Here is an 18,836-nt window from a genome sequence, read left to right as displayed (position 1 = left end):
CACACACTTCTCAGCTCTGATCTAGATTTGACCTAACTTCAGGCTGCCTAGATACACAGTGCAGTAGAAGTTTTATATAGAAGGAAAATTGTATTAGTGTAGGAAACCACTCGTTGTTTTTTTCATTAGAGACTAGAGACCTGTGAACAGTATTTCAGGCAAAGCCAGATTTCTGTACACCACATTTGAAACCTGTGTTGTCTTGACATCCTTTGGGATTCTACTCAGAGCTAAAAATACAGCTCCCATTGCCCCTGGTATAGACAGAGACTGAGCTGTTGTTTCACAGTGCTTGAAGGATGGCTGGTTAGATTAATGTCTCGGAGGAGCTTTCAGCCTCTGCCAATATTTGCTCCTGAACACAAACTTCAATAGGCTACTCATAGCGTAGCTCCCGCCTGGCATTTAATTCACCATAAGGGGACTGCTTTCATGCAAAATACTAAAGACACACATTAAAGAGCCAGTTAACCTATCCTATCAGAACAGAAAGACTATAAACAGACACAGCAGAAATGCAGGGACGTAGAAAGACACATCACTGTTCACGTTTTTTAAATGTTTGGAATCTGACCTGTATACAAAGAAAAAGAAAAACAGTCTAAAAATACAAAGAAGGTAAAACAGAGCTGGTAAAATGAGCCTTCTAATGTAGAACAGATTGCATCTGTATCACTGAGCATTTTGTGTACAACAGAAGCTTGATGTCCTGAATGAATGACAGTTTATGTTCAGTTGCTGGAGTTTATACAGAACAGGCAGTTAACGCTGGACTGCTAAAATCAGCCTTGAGGCCAAAGCCTGTTCTTTTCTATTTCCCCATTTTTACCACAGAGTCAGTTCTAGCTAGACAAGGACAAACCAAATGCCTCAGATTTGAGATCTCAAGCCTCTATATATATCTGCCGAAGGACTGAGGTCTGCAGGAAAGGCCTTCATCCCATGGAAATGTCCCACCAATGGGAGCAATATGGTGTGAGGACATGGGAGAAGGCTTTCTCAGTTGTCGTGTCCTTACTTTGTGATGCCCTCTTCCTGATGGTCTGATCAGTGCCAATACTGGCTTCTACTCAGGGCCACATCAAGCAGTTTTTTTTTATTTAAGGTATTTGCTGTTCACAAGCCCTATATCTGCAGGGGATACATTCCAGAATCCCGTATGGATAATAGCAATCTGGGGATAATAGCAAACCTTATATACTGGCTATACTTGGGCCAGGACCATACCACAGAATTGCATTGAAGGACATAGAGAGGAACACAAAGCTTTATGGGGAAGAGTTTTGTTTTTGTTTTTTTGAAGCATGGGTAAATGAAGCCTCAAATATTGAGACAATTGATAAGGGGATCATACTGTCATTGAAATGTGTATGATTTTAATTCCAATTATATTTTATGTCATTTTAACTTTTCATGTTTAACATGCTTTCTAAAAATATATATTGTTTAAGCTTTTAAATGGCCATTTTTAAATTCCATGTTCTATCTGGATGTTGCCCTGAGAGCTCATGTTGTATGTAAACATTATAATGCCCATTTTTAGGGATTTAATGACTATTTAATTATCTCTCTATAGAACTTTCTCTCATTCTTCATTCACGCTAATTTTCAATACAGAGTAGCTTTCCCCTGAAGGAATCTCTGTTTCGTAGTGAGTGAATGACTTGGGCCATTTTAATTTTTCTGCTTTGTTCATAAGCACGCAGTTATCTCACCTCCAGGCTGCATCCTGCGCAGCAAGCTGTTTTCTTCCAGAGGGTGAAACAGCTGCTTTATCATCCTTAACCACAGATAACTGCTGTGAGAAAGCTGTATCAGTATTACTACTTGTATCAGCCCCATTAACAATTATTTGCTGTTATTTTTTTGTCCTTGTCTACTGTGTGAGAATAATGGTGACACAGGTCCATGGTATTTGATGTGAGTTATCCCCTTCACACACACACACACCTTGGGCATCCATAGGAATTTTTCATACACAATATGGGATTGCAGTTTCAGTTATCCTCATCCAAAAAAAGGTTATCTCTATACATTTTCTAGGCCTTCTGATGCAATTCTATGGTATGCTTTCATTGGGAGTTGGCCATAGATTCATGCTAGAGGACCTAGCAATTCCAAGACAGATATTTCCTTTAGGCATTTTCTAGACCAGTGATTTAAGATGTTAGGCAGCAGATTGATGACAAAAGAAAGAAAGAAAATGCCAGGTTGGGAATTGTGTGGATCTTCAGATGTCATTGGACAGAAAATCCTAGCATTCTTCAGCAAAGGCTAACCAGAGCTCTTGGACACTGCAGTTCAATAAGAGGACCCCACTGTAGCATTTAGTACAGACGAACATAATTCCATCTGCATCTTGATGAAAGCTGTTCTCTTTGTTGTCTAAGGAAGAGTCAGTACTTACAAGGATTAAATACTACTTCCAGACATACAGTAAAAGCCTCTTTGCTAATTTCATTTCCAGCATTGTGACTCAATATCTCTATGCAAATCAGAGAGGCATGGCGTCTGACCCCTACCCCCAACCCAGCAATCTGATTTAGCCAAAGTGAAAAGTGCAGCTAGCAAATTATTTGTAAAGAACATTTCCATTTTAAATTTTCAAACCAGATTTCACAAGCACTACTTTAAAGTGCTTTGACACCTCCCACTAGTGGCGTGCATTTGTGGCAATGACAAAACTACTGTTTTAAATGCATTACAATTAGGTTTATACAATTAGGGTATAAATGTTGTAAATAAATAAATGAATAAATATATGAAAGTCACTCCAGATTTACAATTGCATTTCAGGCGTTTTTCATTTCCATTGTCTGTGACAACACAGGTTCTCTCCAGCTGAAGTGCGTTTTCAGTCCATCAGCAAATACTTTTTTTTACTTTTAAGGAAGTATACCAAAAAGGTGAGGAAATGTCAATTTCATCAACAATTGGGAAACTAGGGGTTCCCCCCCCCCTTCCTCTCCTTTGAAAAAGTACAAATGCATCCATGATGATGTGCTCAGTAACATTTTCAAAATGATTTGATAAGGCAATAAAACTGTCAAGGCTTTGCACAGACTTTTGCACTTTCCACAGATGGATGGAAAGAACATTAAAAAGCATTCATAAATTACCCAAAATGTTTCTAAAGTGCTGGAAAACTCTGGACTGATAAGAACCTTCACAGATTTATTCTAGGCAAAATTCTCTCATATGCAGTCTTTTCTGCATGAGAATCAATATTTCTGTGCAGATATATTCTGTGCAGAAAAAAATTCTGTGCAAAAAATGTTTTCTGTGTAGAAATACGTGTAATAATAAACAAATCCTCAAACATTTCTCTGTATAGAAAATGCTGGCATTTTTCATACCAACATTCCATATGCAAATTGTGGGTCAAAATAAGTTCAATTTACAAACAATCTTTGAAATCTACACAGCTTTTGAAAACTTTCTCGCAGTGGGAAAATTGGTAAAATTATTTTTTGGCTCCTTCAGGAAAGAAATTAGTGAAAATTAGCTTCACCAAAGAGCTGAATATCATCAAATGTGATTTGTGCAAGAACCAGCACCCATATTCTGTCTCACCCATCCCACCTGTCATTAAAGGGCAGGGCTGTAAATTGACTGCATCTAGGAAAGCAGTGGATTTTTTAAAAAATGTCATACAAATATACTAATAATAATGAAAGCAACTATGGCATGATCTACAAGGTCACCTGCGAAACTGCAGCTGAAAAAGCATGTTTCAGCAGAGAATTTGGAAAACTAACATGTCAACTAGAGGATTTTGGAAGCTCTAGTCCAAACCAGAAACCTCTTCCATCTAGAATTACTGGAGAAGGGAGGAATAAAAAAAATCTTCTCCTATACTATCCAGAGGGGATCTGGAGACATTAAAAATATGAAAATATTGAGATTGCTCTTGCATGCTAATTCATGAACGAGCAATCTTAATTACAAATGTGTGTTTTTTCAGTGTTTTCCTTCCTTGCACTTAGAGCTATATCTTATCATATGTGATTTCTCACCTATGCTCAAAACCTATAACAATTCAATTGGTAGAACCTTTCACATCAAACTGTCAGGCTCACTTCAAAGGACCAGTCTGAACGCAGATCAAAGATAGCTGCTCTCAAATCCAATCTTTATTGAAGAATACATGACTTTGGAAAAAGTCGAGAATGACCTAATGTTTACATACAATCATTTTTATCACCTCTGATGCAACGTAACACCACACGCAAATATCATCATCAAACCCCACCCCCTGTATCACATTTCTACTATTCCCACACACTCTACCAATTATAATTGTTTATACTTTCAACCCCGAGTTCCCAGGCTCTTCTATCTTCTTCTGCCAGGTGCTTCCAGGATTATTTATGTTATGACTCCAAGTCCAGGGCTTGGAAATCCAGCCCTGGGACTTGGTTCCATGACATGGCGCCCTCTTTTTCTCCATCCTCCTCTTCGGTGCTTCTTTCATCACAATTCTGAAATAAATCAAACAATAACTCTATGTGTCCATTTTGTCCAAAGTACCCATATACTTTTTCAGTAAGCTGCGATGGAATACTGGGTGTATTTTCCCTAAACTTTTTGGCAATGCCAACTGGAAAGTTACTTCGTTGATAACACCCTGTATTCTGAATGGTCCAATATATTTGGGGCCCAGTTTTCTCGAAGGTAGCCCCAATTTGATGTTTTGGGTACTTAACCACACTAAATCTCCTTTCTCCAATTTATCGCCTTCCATCCTTTTTCTGTCTGCGAATGTTTTATACTTTTTGTGTGCTTCCTTTAAGGACGCAGTCACTTGATTCCAGCATTCTAGCATTTGAGTTTTCCATTTCCCTGCCCCTGTTTCTTCATTCTCTGTCCATCTTGGCAACTGGGGCAGAGGCTGTATTTCATACCCGTAAACTACTTCAAAGGGAGTTTTATTTGTTGCGGAATGTATAGTCGAATTAAAAGCTAGTTCTGCGAAAGCCAGCCACTTAGACCAGTCATTTTGTCTCATGTTAGAGTACATTCGAAGGAACTGCCCAAGCGTCTGTTGAGTACGTTCTACTGCCCCGTTTGTCATAGGGTGAAAAGCAGAACTTAGACTCCTTTCTGCTCCTAGCATTTCCAAGAATTTTTCCCAGAATTTTGCTGTGAACTGAACCCCTCTGTCACTGACCACTCTACTGGGACATCCATGAAGTTTGTAAATATGGTTTATGTACAATTCAGCTAGTTTCTCTGCCGATGGTAGTTTTGTCAGTGCTATAAAGTGGGCCTGTTTGGAAAACAGGTCTAATACTGTCCAAATATAACGATGTCCTTTGCTAACCGGCAGTTCCCCCACAAAGTCCATAGCTACACATTCCCAAGGCCTGGTAGGTTCTGCCACTGTTTGTAATAATCCCATTGGCTTCCCTCCTCTCGATTTATTTCTGGCACAATCATCACATTGAACAACATGATTCTTTATGTCCTTCCTCATCCCTGGCCACCAACAATGTTTTGCTATTGCCTTTGTTGTTTTGGTAATTCCTGTATGACCAGCGCTCTGGTTATTGTGAAAACGATGCAAAATCTTAATCCTTAATATTTCTGGGATATACAGTTTCTTGTTCACGAACCAGAATCCCCCCTTCTGCTCCCCCTTTTCTGCGTTGGATGCGATCCACTGATCTCCTTCGTATGACTGTTTCAGTTCTTTTCCCCAACTATTTTCCTCGTCGAATTTAATAATAGCAGTGTTCTCTCTTTGGGTCTGCGCTCTTGTACTGACAGCTAAGCCCCATTGTTTATCAGAGAATACTGTTCCCTCTTTTGCTGTGGTTATGCCTTCGTGTTGAGGCATGCGTGAAAGAGCATCTGCCAAGACATTCTGTTTCCCTTGGAAAAACTTTAATTGGAAATCGAACCTGCTGAAGTATTGTGCCCATCTAATTTGTTTGGGGGACAATTTTCGAGGAGATTTTAAATACTGGAGGTTCTTATGGTCAGACCAAATTTCAAATGGGATTCCGCTCCCTTCGAGGAAGTGTCGCCAGCATTCTAAGGCTTTTAATATGGCTAATGCTTCTTTTTCCCATATGGGCCAACATTTTTCAGTTTCACTGAACTTCCGGGACAAATATCCACAAGGTTTTAAGTTCCCATTTTGATCTTTTTGCAATAGTACTGCCCCGTATGCACAGTCTGAAGCATCGCAATGGATTATGAAAGGGCTCCGGATATCGGGGTGTTTTAGGACGGGTTCTTCTGTGAAGCATCCTTTTAGGGTTTCAAATGCCATTTGGCATTCTGGCGTCCAACTCAGTTTGGCGCCAGGAGCTTTCACTTTTGCTGTCTCCCCTTTCCCTTTTGTTTTTAAAAGTTCAGTAAGGGGTGCGGTTATTTGCGCAAAGCCTTTTATGAACGATCTATAAAAATTTGCAAACCCCAGAAATGATTGCAATTGCCTCCTTGTTTGAGGTACTCCCCATTCTTTTACGTCTGATACTTTAGACGGGTCCATAGCTAACCCTTCTGGAGATATCCGATACCCCAGAAAGTCAATTTGAGTTTTATTAAATTCACATTTGGACAGTTTTGCATACAGCTTTGCTTCCCTTAGTCTCTGCAAAACTTCCCGGACCAATTCCACGTGCTTTTCTTTATCTTCGCTCACGATCAAGATGTCATCAAGGAATATGAATACTCCTCGGTACAACAATGGGTGCAGTATTTCATTTATAAGCTGCATAAAGCAACTGCCGCCATTTTTTAACCCAAATGGCAAAATTTTATATTCAAAATGGCCGAATGCGCAGGAAAATGCAGTTTTCCAAGTATCCTCGGGTTTGATTCTTAATTTATGATATGCTTCAATTAAATCCAGTTTAGTAAATATGCTCCCTTTCTTCAATACGGTAATTAAATCCTTTACTAAGGGCATAGGGTATTTATTGTCCTTAGTAATTGCATTTAAATTTCGATAGTCAATGCACAATCTTAGAGAGTTGTCTTTCTTTCTCCTAAATAACACTGGGGCTCCGAGAGGAGAATTGGATGGTTTAATGAAGCCTCGTGCCAGGTTCTTATCAATATATTTCCTCAATTCCTCCTTCTCCTGAACAGACATGGGATACACTTTTGGTTTTGGTAAGTTTGCTCCTGGGGTTATTTCAATTTCTACTTCTATATTCCTCTTGGGAGGTAATTTACTTGCCTCTTTCTGATTGAAAACATCCACAAAGTCTCTGTATTCAGGTGGCAATAGCTGTGGGTCTATTTCCCCTGCTTCATTTCCCTCGTCCTCCTCTCCTGCTATTTTGCTTATCTCCCATTGCGTTTGTTGTTCTTTAAATGCTAGGCTCTTTCCTCTCCAATCTACTTCAGGATTTGCCTGTTCGAGCCATGGGATCCCTAGTATTACATTGTATGTGGCAATAGGGGCTATCACAAAGGATATTCTTCCTTCCCATTTGCCTATTTTACATGGGACCCCCCGTATTTCCTTCGTAGATACTTCCCCAGCAGCAACTGATCCATCTAGCTGCGAAAATGCAATTGGGGAGTCAAGCAACGTCTGCTGGCATTTCAGCGCTCCTGCTAATTCCGGAGTTATAATGTTCCTAGAACAACCGCAATCCACGAATGCCCTGCAGGTGGCCCGATTCTCTAGCCCCGATAGGCAGATTGTCACTACTAGCATGCGTTTGTCTCGACTCACCAGCCTTTCCGGAGATTCTGGGGCTCGCACCTCCTCCTCCGCTCGTCTCCCGGCTGCTGGCTTGGGCTTTGAGGGTTTTGGCGGCTCCCCCTTCCGGGCCCAACATTCTGCTGCTCGATGGCCCGTCTTCCCACATACAAAGCATCCCGGCTTGGGTTTGTTGTCATCTCCTTTGAAGGGGATCCCCGGCCTCCCTCCGGGCCTTTCCTGCTTCCTCGTTTCTCCTCGACCCCTCGCCACCAGTCTTTGCTGGCCGCCGCCGCCCCTGAAACGCTTTACTTGGGCCAGGGTGGATTCGACGCGCCCCGCTAGTTGTATCCAGCCCTGGAGTGTTTCTGGGTCGTCTCTGTGCGCTGCCCAACTGAAAACCTCGGGGCGTAGTCCCTCTTTGAATATCTCCACTTTGGTCACTTCAGACCACTCTGGCACCCTTTCCGCGAGATGGAGGAATTCCTCTGCGTACTCGGGCACCGTTTTGTCCCTCTGCTTTATTCCTTTAAGCTGGTCTCGAGCCCTCAATTTCTCTAGCCGGTCTCTGAACCGGTTTTCTAGTGCGGCGAGGAAGCGGGGTACTGACCTCAGGCACGGGTCGCGTCTGGCATGTAGTTGCACATACCAGCTGGCTGCTCCTCTCTTTAGTGTGTTGCCGATGGCCCGAACCATGCTTCCTTCGGAGGGGAATGTGTGTGCATTGTCTTCCATATATCCTCTGATGCTAATGAGGAAAAAGTTCAGTTCAGATGATTCCCCTCCGTATTCCAGTTTGAGCTCTTCCCTCCTTTGCATCCATTCTGCGGCCCGTTGATGCTGTCTGGGAGGCATGGGGAAGGGTTGCATCGGGTTTCCTTGGACGGCCCCTTTGAATACGCCGCGCCCCACTCCGGCGGTCGTTCCGTGCGGCTCCCGAAATTCTGCCGCTGCTGTCGGCCCTTCCACCCATCCGAATGCGGGCCTCGCTGTAGCCCCCGCACCTCGCCTTCCCTCGTCGTACGGCACATCCTCCTCCTCTTCCTGGATCTCCGGCTCCTCTCCACCCTCGTCCGCCAATCCACTGGACCCGATCCCTGGCCCCATTGGTCTTTCCACCCCGACGCCCATTCGGGGGGTTGGAAGTCCTGTTGGAGTTGGCGGCCTCAGAGTTCCCAGAGCTTGCTGGCGCTCCACTTCGCGCGCCATTCTGTCTCGGAACTCCAGTTCCTGCCAGTATTCCTCATCCCCCTCGCCCCTCGCCGCCACGGGGCTCCGCGTTGAGGCGCGCTGGCCCCTCTGGCTCCAAGCTTCTTCTTTACTTGGCTCTCTCTCGGCGCCATATCGGGTGGGCTCCTTCTGGAGATTCTCTTCCAATAGTGGCACCAACCTCCCCACGGTTTCCGACAGCCTGGATAAATTAGTTTCCAGGATTGATAACCGCAGGGCCACGGTCTCCGGCATGCTTCCTCCAGATCCCCAACTGGTTTCTGCAGCCGCAGAGACGCCTCTTCCTCCTCTGGGAATCCTCTGGGTCACGCCGTTCGGCCTGGGGTACCCCGTAGAGGAAGCTATGGCTTGCAGCGTCTCTTCCCCCAACGGCCGGGCCCCTGGCAAAGGCCTCTCTGCTCCATTTAGGCTTTGATCGCCTTCTCCACTCATTATCACTTCACTGCGAATCCGCAGGAGGGTGAGAACGGGATTCTCGACTTAAATGTCGGGCTCACTTCAAAGGACCAGTCTGAACGCAGATCAAAGATAGCTGCTCTCAAATCCAATCTTTATTGAAGAATACATGACTTTGGAAAAAGTCGAGAATGACCTAATGTTTACATACAATCATTTTTATCACCTCTGATGCAACGTAACACCACACGCAAATATCATCATCAAACCCCACCCCCTGTATCACATTTCTACTATTCCCACACACTCTACCAATTATAATTGTTTATACTTTCAACCCCGAGTTCCCAGGCTCTTCTATCTTCTTCTGCCAGGTGCTTCCAGGATTATTTATGTTATGACTCCAAGTCCAGGGCTTGGAAATCCAGCCCTGGGACTTGGTTCCATGACATCAAACTATTTATGTTCAAAACCAACCCAAAGCATTCTTCTGGCTGCTAATCAAGCATGATGCAGCATCTAGAATAGAAGGTGTGGTTACTTGTTTGAGATGAAACCATAACGCTTCTGGCAAGCATAAGAGCCCACCAGCTATGAGGCTAATGCTCACCTCTTCCATCCCAATCAAAATAGACAACCAGCAGTAACAAATGTTCCAGTTAAGCAGTTCAACAGGACTTAGAGGAAAAATATACTGCCTAAAGGGCAGAGAAGAGGCATCATCAACAGACTCTGAAGGAGGTATTCAGTGCACAAATACAATAATAAGTTCAAGGGCTGGGCTCATCATTTCCATCACACCCAGATAGTTTCATACCAGATATAGTTATCATTAACAGTTGAAGGGGTCACATGCTGAAACATGTAGGAAAGCAGTTTCTTAACTCCAAAAGTTGATGCATGTCGATGCTGAGATAAATGATATCTAGAAAATTATATCTAGAAAATGCAGTTGGCTTTTCATATCCACAGATTCAACTATCCATGGCCTGAAAATATTTTTTTAAGTTAAAAAAACCTAAAAAGTTATTTTATATAAGGGACACCAGTTTACTATGCCATTATATATCATGGGATTTGTGCATCCGCGGATTTTTGTATCCACAGGGGTCTTGGAACCAAACTTCAGCATATACCAAGGGCCCGCTGTATGCTCCTTTCATTTGGGGATGGATAATCCTTTTCTATAGATATCTATAACTCTAGATTAAACAACTAGATTCTAGAAGTTTAGTCTATAGTTAGAAAAAGTGTGTGCAGATGCTTAATTTCTGAAATACTATAACAGCTTCCTGTTACTTTCTGGACCTAAAACAGACAGGGGATGGTAAAAAAAATGGCAAAATTGACCCAACATTTCCCAAAGGTAAAAAAGTGGGGAGTCCTGGGAGGCCGTCAAAGTAATCCTGGAAAGCCACTTTCCCCACCTCTGCTCAAGAGCATCCAACAAGAAAGCAAGACTCCTTAGGAGACACTAAAAGAAAAACCATTTAATGAACTCATAATGGTTCAAGGAAAGATGTTCTGAGCAAGCAAAATCAAAGGACTGAATCTGATACAATATGACCCTCTTATCTATGTGTTAGCTACACTCCAAAACATATTCCCACATAGAAGCATTTGTCAGCCTTTTTAGGTTCTTCGGTGTGATTCTATGGTATGCTTCTGCCACAAGTATAGTTAAAATATAGAGATCACTGTTATCCATTGTTTCAGTTATCCATGGGGTGTGGGGGTGGGAGTCCTGAAACATATCTCCTGTAGAAAGGGGGTCATACTGTACATGCACAAGGATGAAACCAGTGTTATTGCAATGGACAGAAATTTGGTGCTAGAAGAATAGCACTAAAAGATGTAGTCCCTCACACCTCTGAACTTCATTAAAGAATCTGATCTTTATAATGCTGTTATTCTCAGCTTAGTTCATGCTCCCAGTGTACTGAGTGGTTAGAGTGCTAAAGTTAAGAGGTAGGGGCCCAGAGAGGTAACAAGATGGCAAAAATAGAGTCATTCCTTATGGTCAGATACTAGAGTGACCAAGATAAGAAGATTAAGGGAACATTTGAACCAAGACTGTACAGTTTAGGGAGAACATTTACTGCCAGATCAATTAAATTATGAACTGCATATTTATACCAAGGCATTCAGTTCAATGTAGTGTACAGTTAAAACCACAATAACATTTTTGTATAATGACAAATGCAATAAGAACAAAGGCATTTACAGAAAGCATACTGATCTCAGGAGCTGGTTACATGAGTGCAGTGGCCTAGGCTCCTCTTCTCTGGTCTTCTCAAGAAACAAGAGGGCAAAGTCGTCTTTAACTGTGGTAATATGTGAAAAACAGAAGGTTCTCCTAGATTAAAGGAGAAGGAAAAAGAGAGAACCACTTCCAATATGAGGCACTTTAAAGGAGACAGTGAAAGCCTTTGTAGCCAGACCTACGTCTCCTCTACTTTTGGTGAACAGCCAATTGGGAACAGAGGAAGGAGAAAAGGCAAAAGAGTAAAAAAAAAAAACCCTGGGTAAAGGAGGAAGGGGCCATGTTTCAAGATGGTAAAAAATAAAGTTCAAGAGCTAAAAGCCTCAAAATGTTTGGGGCAATACTTATTTCAAAGCCTTCTTCGGGTGTATATGCAATCGAAGAAAGAATAACGGCATCTAAACAGCAAAATCCTCTCACCACTTGCTTGTATATTCCATCTAGCCAACACCTAGCAAAAGACTGCAGAAAATTTGGATCAAAAGAGCTCCAGTATTATTTACAGTCAGCCCTCCAAATCCACGGCTTCTGCATCCATGGATTCAACCAACCATGGCACAAAAAAATTCAGGGATGAAAAATCCAAAAAGTGAACCTTGATTTAGCCATGCATTGAGCACTACACTGATGTGTAGACATATTCTGGCATAACCCACCACCATTTCAGACATCCTCTGGCTCTCTCGGGTATTTGTTTGCGTTGCTCTCCGCTTTATATAAGGGACACCATTTTATTGTGTAATTATATATAATGGGTCTTGAGCATCCATAGACTGGGGTATCCACTGGGGTCCTGGAATCAAACCTCAAAGGATACTAAGGGTCTACTGTACTGAGGACTGAAAGCTCACGAACAGAAGGCTGAAGTTATGTGTATTTTGAGTAGCATTTGAACAGCTGATAGCATCCAAGGGCACTGTTGACATGACTGAGAAACATAAAACGATTAAACTATGTGATATGGAAGTTAACATTATACACACACATGCACACATTGATGTGTCATTCTTTACATCCTTTTTACCAACTCAGTAAAGATGGTACTATGGTTATTTTAGCCTGTTATAGATATATTGGGTTTAAGCTTTTGAAAATCAACGTGTTCAGTGGTTCAGAAGGGAAACCAGATAAGAACATGTGATTTAAGTAAGCTTGTATCAGTGATATCAAGTGGAAGCGAGGCACAGTGAAACCAGTGTGCTGCTAGCTAAATAACCAGTTCCCATCTGGTACTAAACTACATACCTCCATTTAGAACTTTTGCTACATTAGCCATTCCCTCTCAGCCTGCTACTTCTCATTGTTATCCCATCTCCTGCACCCCTCTTGGGCAGGATATACAGAATTTGGATTTAATATCTTGGCAACCATATTATGCCACCCTTTAAGTGTTTAAGTTGTCTTATGGCAATGCTGCTAGACTCTCCACGTCAAACCATTCTTACCCATTGCTATAGTTACTCATGGCTGCCTCCTCAAAATTCATTTGGAAAATATTTACAAGCTAGCCAAAGTTCTGGAAGTTATGAAATCATTAGCAGAGACGAGAAGCGGTTGCACACTGTTCTCCTGCAGGGAAAGAGGGAAGTTTTGTGTCGCCAACTGTCTTTCACACATGCATCTTTTAATTATTGCCATATGCTTTTCCTGCATGTTATGAGTGCTGAAGCTTTTTTAATAGAATTTCAACATGTTGGGTTTTTTTATGCTGGGAACCCAAACTGTATTAGTGGCAGTTATGGGCAAAGTTGCCATCCGAGATAGCACATTATTTGTTCCTCATCTCTATTTGAATCCTCCAAAGGTCTAAATGTCAAAGAAATCGTGCGTCAGATGAGTGGCTATGACAAGGGCTCTAAACAATAGTATTTTAATATAGGTTCCAAAGTCAGAAATTAGTATTTTGCAAAGGGGTATAGATACTGTGGGTCCCTCCAGACGCTCTATATCCCAGGATAGGATCCCAGGTTTTCTGTTTATCTCAGATGATATGGCAGTGAAGACTCATATAATCCACTTTAAAGCAGAAAATGACCCATGGGAAGGGCAAGTTTGTGTATACTGACCTTTTATGTGCTCTTATGACAATTTAGAGAAGAATGACTAAGCCACAGAAATAGAAAGATGAGGAAGGTAACAATGAGGAAGGTACCAGAGAAGCACTATGATTTAAGTATAAAGAATATCATACTTCTGTCAAATCTTGGGGAAAATATCAGATAAGATCTGATAAGATCTGCCTAGGTGGTTGTGAATTGGTAGCATGTCACCATAACCTCATCCACCAGCGTGTTCATTAGAGATAAAGCCAAATTCTTCCTAGAAACCAAAAATAATGAAACTTAAGATTAGACATATCATGAGACAACATGACTTATTAAAAATCATGATGTTGGGTAAAGTGTGGGGGACAGTGGGAAAAGAAGAGATCTGGTGGGTAGATGAAATCAAAGGAGTCACAACCTTTCATCTCAGGGGTTTCTCATTCATTGGATTTTTGTAAGGCCACTTCTACACTACCATGAATCCAGATTATCTGCTTTGAACTGGATTATATTTGTCTACACTGCCACAGAATCCAGTTGAAGCAGGTAATCTGGATTATGTATGGCAATGTAGAAGTGGTCTATGTCAGAGTTGAAAATTACAACTAATAACAATAGCAAGAACATGTATTGTCTTCCTTATCTTTCCATACATGGGAGTGTGATCCTTTAAGCATAAGCAATATATACCCTCCAGATGTCATTATAGTTTAGTTCCAGACCTCTCCATAGCATCTTACTTCTATGAGACAGAGGTTTATAGATACAGCTCTATGAAAGACTAACCTGAGATGGAGGCTTAGGTAAAAAGTATTTTGTTATTTGTTATATACCTTCAAGTCACTATCTGATCTGGTGTTTTCTTGTTCAGAAGCGGTTTGCCTGTTCCCTTTTTTGAGGTTGAGAGAGTGTGACTTTCCCAAGGTCACCCAGTTTCCATAATGGACCAGAGATTTGAACCTTAGTCCCCCAACACTATAGTCCAAAGCCTAAACCATCACACAATGCTAGTGAAAGGGATGGAATTATTTATTTTATATCATCTAAGCTTGCTAAGTTTTAGTTCATATGATTCAATGGGCATATTATATGAACAACACCATCAATCTCTATAATCTCTACCCCAAAGAGTTCACAACTGAAATTTAAATACCCAAGGATTACGTCAAAGCATCTCCAGGATCTACACAGTCACTACAGTCAACACCTCTGAATTGTTGTTTTAGTTAAGAGAACTGCATGAACAGGAAATGTTTATGGATTTTATTAGATATGCCCTTGGCTGGTCTTCAGAGGGCGCAGCACACAATAGTCAGTAGAACAGCCAAAGTCAGCTTGAGTGCTGACCCTCAAAGGGTTGAGATGATCTCCTGTTTCATACCCTGGATTACTCTTCTGTAAAGTGGAAGTCAGATGTGCAACCCTCAAAAATGCAGGAAGACGAGAGGCATGGGCACGAGGTGGGGGCAGTTGTCTAACAGGTTGTTATAACTTAATACTATGCTGTAAGTTCATGTGTTAGATAAACCCTGCAGACTCTTGCACTACTTTAAAGACTAGCAAGTTTTACATGGCATAAGTTTCACAGACTGCATCCCACTTTGCAAAGCCACAAGACATTTTTGTAACAGGGTTACTTCAGAACTCACCCTCCACACACAAGCAAAGGAAAAATATAGTTCCCATCTCCAGTAAGTCGGAAATGAACACAAACACAATCTTCCCATAACTATTCTTCACTTCCTTTTTAAGGATGCTTCCTAATATTCTTTGCATGGGTCCAACAAGAAACAGTTGGTTTTGTTGTTGCAAGAACTGTTTGTACAGGAAAGGTCAGTTTGACATCAGAATATAAGATCAAATTCTAGATAAGATTCTTCTGCACAATATTAGTTTTACCACATGCTGTGGCACTGTTAACTAATCCAACCATCAAATCCAAGTCTTTCTAAATTATAAATCGAAAACATGCACTGATGTCAGGCGAGACAAAGAGACAGATGGGGAAAAGTGGGCAGTGTGGAATGAGAGAGATCCTCACTGAATGAATAACCATTTCCCTTCCCCACTCCAGACTTCATTTGTTGGAAGCTCTATCCAGACATCCTACATTAGCAGAAATAAAGCAACAATAGCCTATTTAGTCCTAAATTGGATGGGCAGCTATACACTTAAATCTCACAAAAATGCTAGTGGATGAGGACAATGTTGCTCACATATTTGGGCATGTCATAGTTTAGGTGTTCAGCCATTGTCCATTATCCACCCCAAAACCTTAGCCTAAGGATATCTACAGAATATAAAAATACATAATTTAGCACACCACTTACACTTTGAATTAAACAGTTTCTTCTTATGAGACCATTGTTCCACCTTGTCCACTATCTTATCAGAAATTCTGTACTCCAGAATGGTCTGCTGAGATATTGGCACCTTCGCCTCTTACGGTTCAATGTACACCAACTTTGTTTCATGTACAACACTATTAAAATATTGTTCATAAAATTACCTTCAGGCTATGCGTATAAGGTGTACATGAAACATAAATGAATTTTGTGTTTAGACTTGGGTCTCATCTCCAAAGTAGATTATGGACACACAAGTATTTCAAAATCCAAAATATTGAAGATTTCTGGTCCCTGAAAAGAATATTCAACCTGTAGGTTAGGTAAAGGTTTTCCCTTGACATTAAGTCTAGTCATGTCCGACTCTGGAGGTTGGTGCTCATCTTCAATTCTAAGCCAAAGAGCTGGCGTTGTCCATAGACACCTCCAAGGTCACTTCCCAAGCATGTTTGGTGGGGAGAAGGAAGAGGGCCTTTTGGGTGTCTGCTTTCATACTCTGAAACTCTCTCCCGAGGGACCTAATATGGCTCCCTCACGTCTTCCACTAGCAAGTGAAATCTTTCTTATTCTGTCAGGCTTTTAAACTAACGAGCTTTTAACCATGCACTGTCCTACATGCGTTATCTCATGACTGACCAAAATATCATACTGGTCATGTTCAAGCCCAGTTAGAAACAGTTTAACTTCATAGGGCCCTGACCTAAGAACAATAAATAGGGGCTCTTTGCAGACGTGAACCAGACCACTGACTGCTGTGCTCAATCTTCCAAGAGAGACAAACAAAGTCTAGCAATAGCTACAAGCCAATTGCTTTATAAGGAGGATATTGTGTGCTTAATGGGAATTAAGTCACACAAGGTCCAAATATACTCTGTGATTAGAACAGGTGCCAAGTTCACTCAGAGCGTATTTACACCCCTTTTCTCGCTGATAATTTCATCTACTTTAACTCACAACTGCATGCATCCTTTCTGAGATAAACATATCCCCACCAAAAGGTTTGGCTCCCCTTGATATTTTAAACATCAAAGCACAGGTTATATTAATAAAATTTTAAAATCTGAAATCTCTTAGATATGTCCACATTTGCAGCTGGGCATTTTATTCCTTCTCATCTTTAGGCAAATGAGCAGTATGGACAAATCTGTGCATACTCATTTGATGCAGAAACAGAACTGGAAGGGGTAACTCATGTTCCATTCAGTGCCACATAATACTGCAGAAGTATTGGGCGTTTCATTACTCAGACTCAGATAGTAGCTTGAGCAAACTGCAAATAAAGTATCTCTCGAGAGTTCTCTAGCTTTTGGATATTAGATTAGTTTGAGCCTGCATTTAATATTAGCTCAAGCGCTGCAGTGTTATTTTTCACTTTCACAGTACTGGATTAAAAAAAACACTGCAGCTATGGAGTTTTCAGAATACTGCAGTATGGGTCCAACTTCTCAATTGGGATTAATACATTCTGCTGAAACTGAATGAACCAACTCATGTAACATGTCTATTCATGTGGATTAAATGGGCCACTCCTTATGATTTTTAATAGTTTGCTATATATCAGGACTATAGGCTATGTGACCCTCCAGATGTTGGACTGGAACACCCATCATCCTGTACTAGCTAAGACTTTGCTAGCTAAGGCTCATGTAATTTTTAGTCCAGCTTCAACTAGAGGGCCACATATGTACAGAATGTAGGTGTCTTGAGTGATCTAACAAGATTTTGGATCCTATACATTTCGATTTAACATCATCTCTATTTCCAGTTATTTCTGTGCCAAATACAAAAGCTCAAAGTGGTAAAGGGAACAATCAATGCTCATACAATGAGGCATCCCATAGCATCTATGAAATGTATGAATATTGTGCATGCTTATGAAATATGTAGACAGGATCCTTGGAGAGGTGAGACTTCCCACTGAGTACTACTGATCAGCCTTCCTGGTTCATTAAGCAGGCCAGAGGGGGGCTGCCTACGTCAGAGGTGTCAAACTTAAGTTCCTCCAAATATTTGGGCCTCCAACTCCCAGAAGCCCTAGCCAGCTTGTCCAATGGCCAGAAATTCTGAAAGCTGTGGTCCAAAACACCTGGAGGGCCACAAATTTGACACCACTGGCTAAGTGGATGAAAGGAATAGTCAATGTCTGCTTACAACGTGACAGAGTTCCAGTCTGCCTATCAGTGGCAGTCTTCAGGTCTAGTTGAAAAAGCTAAATTCTTCTATAATGATCATTATCAGCCAGTATCCACTATTGAGCATGATACTGGAGTATGCAGTGGTCTACCAACTCCAGGGTTTGGATGAAACAGTTTATCTAAATCCATTTCAATCTGGTTTTAGGCTTAGTTATGAGAGATAGCTTTGCTCACCCTGGTGGATGGCCTATACTCTGAAGGAGTCCCTGCTTCTTCTCAGGGCCCTTTCACACTGCCGTATAAAAATGCAGATTATCTGCTTTGAGCTAGATTATCTAGAAGTGTAGACTCACATAATCCAGTTCAAAGTAGATAATGTAGTACTTGGAGAAAGGTGATATAGGAATGCCCAAACAAATAAATAAATATGCTTTGATAATCTGGATTACCCTGTTTCCCCTAAAATAAGACATCCCCAAAAAATAAGACCTAGTAGAGGTTTTGCTGAATTGCTAAATATAAGGCCTCCCCCGAAAGTAAGACCTAGCAAAGGTTTTGTTTGGAAGCATGCCCGCCAAACAGAACACTAGAGCATGCAGGATCGGTAAATGTACATACCAGTTGTACATGGAAATAATGGTAGTAACAAGAAATTCTTGATAGGATTCACAGTTTGTCTGGTTATGTTGGTTTGTGATGACAACTACTGTATAGTATATAATAAATGTTCACATTTTTTTGTTCAACAATAAATGTGAA

General features: G+C 41.3%; 2 protein-coding genes across 2 annotated transcripts in view; both read right to left on the bottom strand.

Annotated features, from left to right (window-relative positions):
• The window catches only part of cd82 (CD82 molecule), an 88,680-nt gene that overhangs the window by 62,526 nt on the left and 7,318 nt on the right, over positions 1-18,836 (bottom strand). The gene's annotated exons all lie outside the window — the stretch shown is intronic.
• LOC134295443 (uncharacterized) lies at positions 4,107-17,027 on the bottom strand. The gene is made up of 2 exons (XM_062967921.1): positions 7,697-17,027; positions 4,107-4,481 (listed from the first exon to the last, which is right to left on the bottom strand). Exons 1-2 carry the CDS (start codon positions 9,323-9,325, stop codon positions 4,374-4,376), a joined length of 1,737 nt encoding a protein of 578 aa, XP_062823991.1. The 5' UTR covers positions 9,326-17,027; the 3' UTR covers positions 4,107-4,373.

Source organism: Anolis carolinensis, chromosome 1 (genome assembly GCF_035594765.1).
Source record: "Anolis carolinensis isolate JA03-04 chromosome 1, rAnoCar3.1.pri, whole genome shotgun sequence".
Taxonomy (NCBI): domain Eukaryota; kingdom Metazoa; phylum Chordata; class Lepidosauria; order Squamata; family Dactyloidae; genus Anolis; species Anolis carolinensis.
Note: the sequence above shows the minus strand (reverse complement) of the source record. Positions and strands in the feature narration are given on the sequence as shown.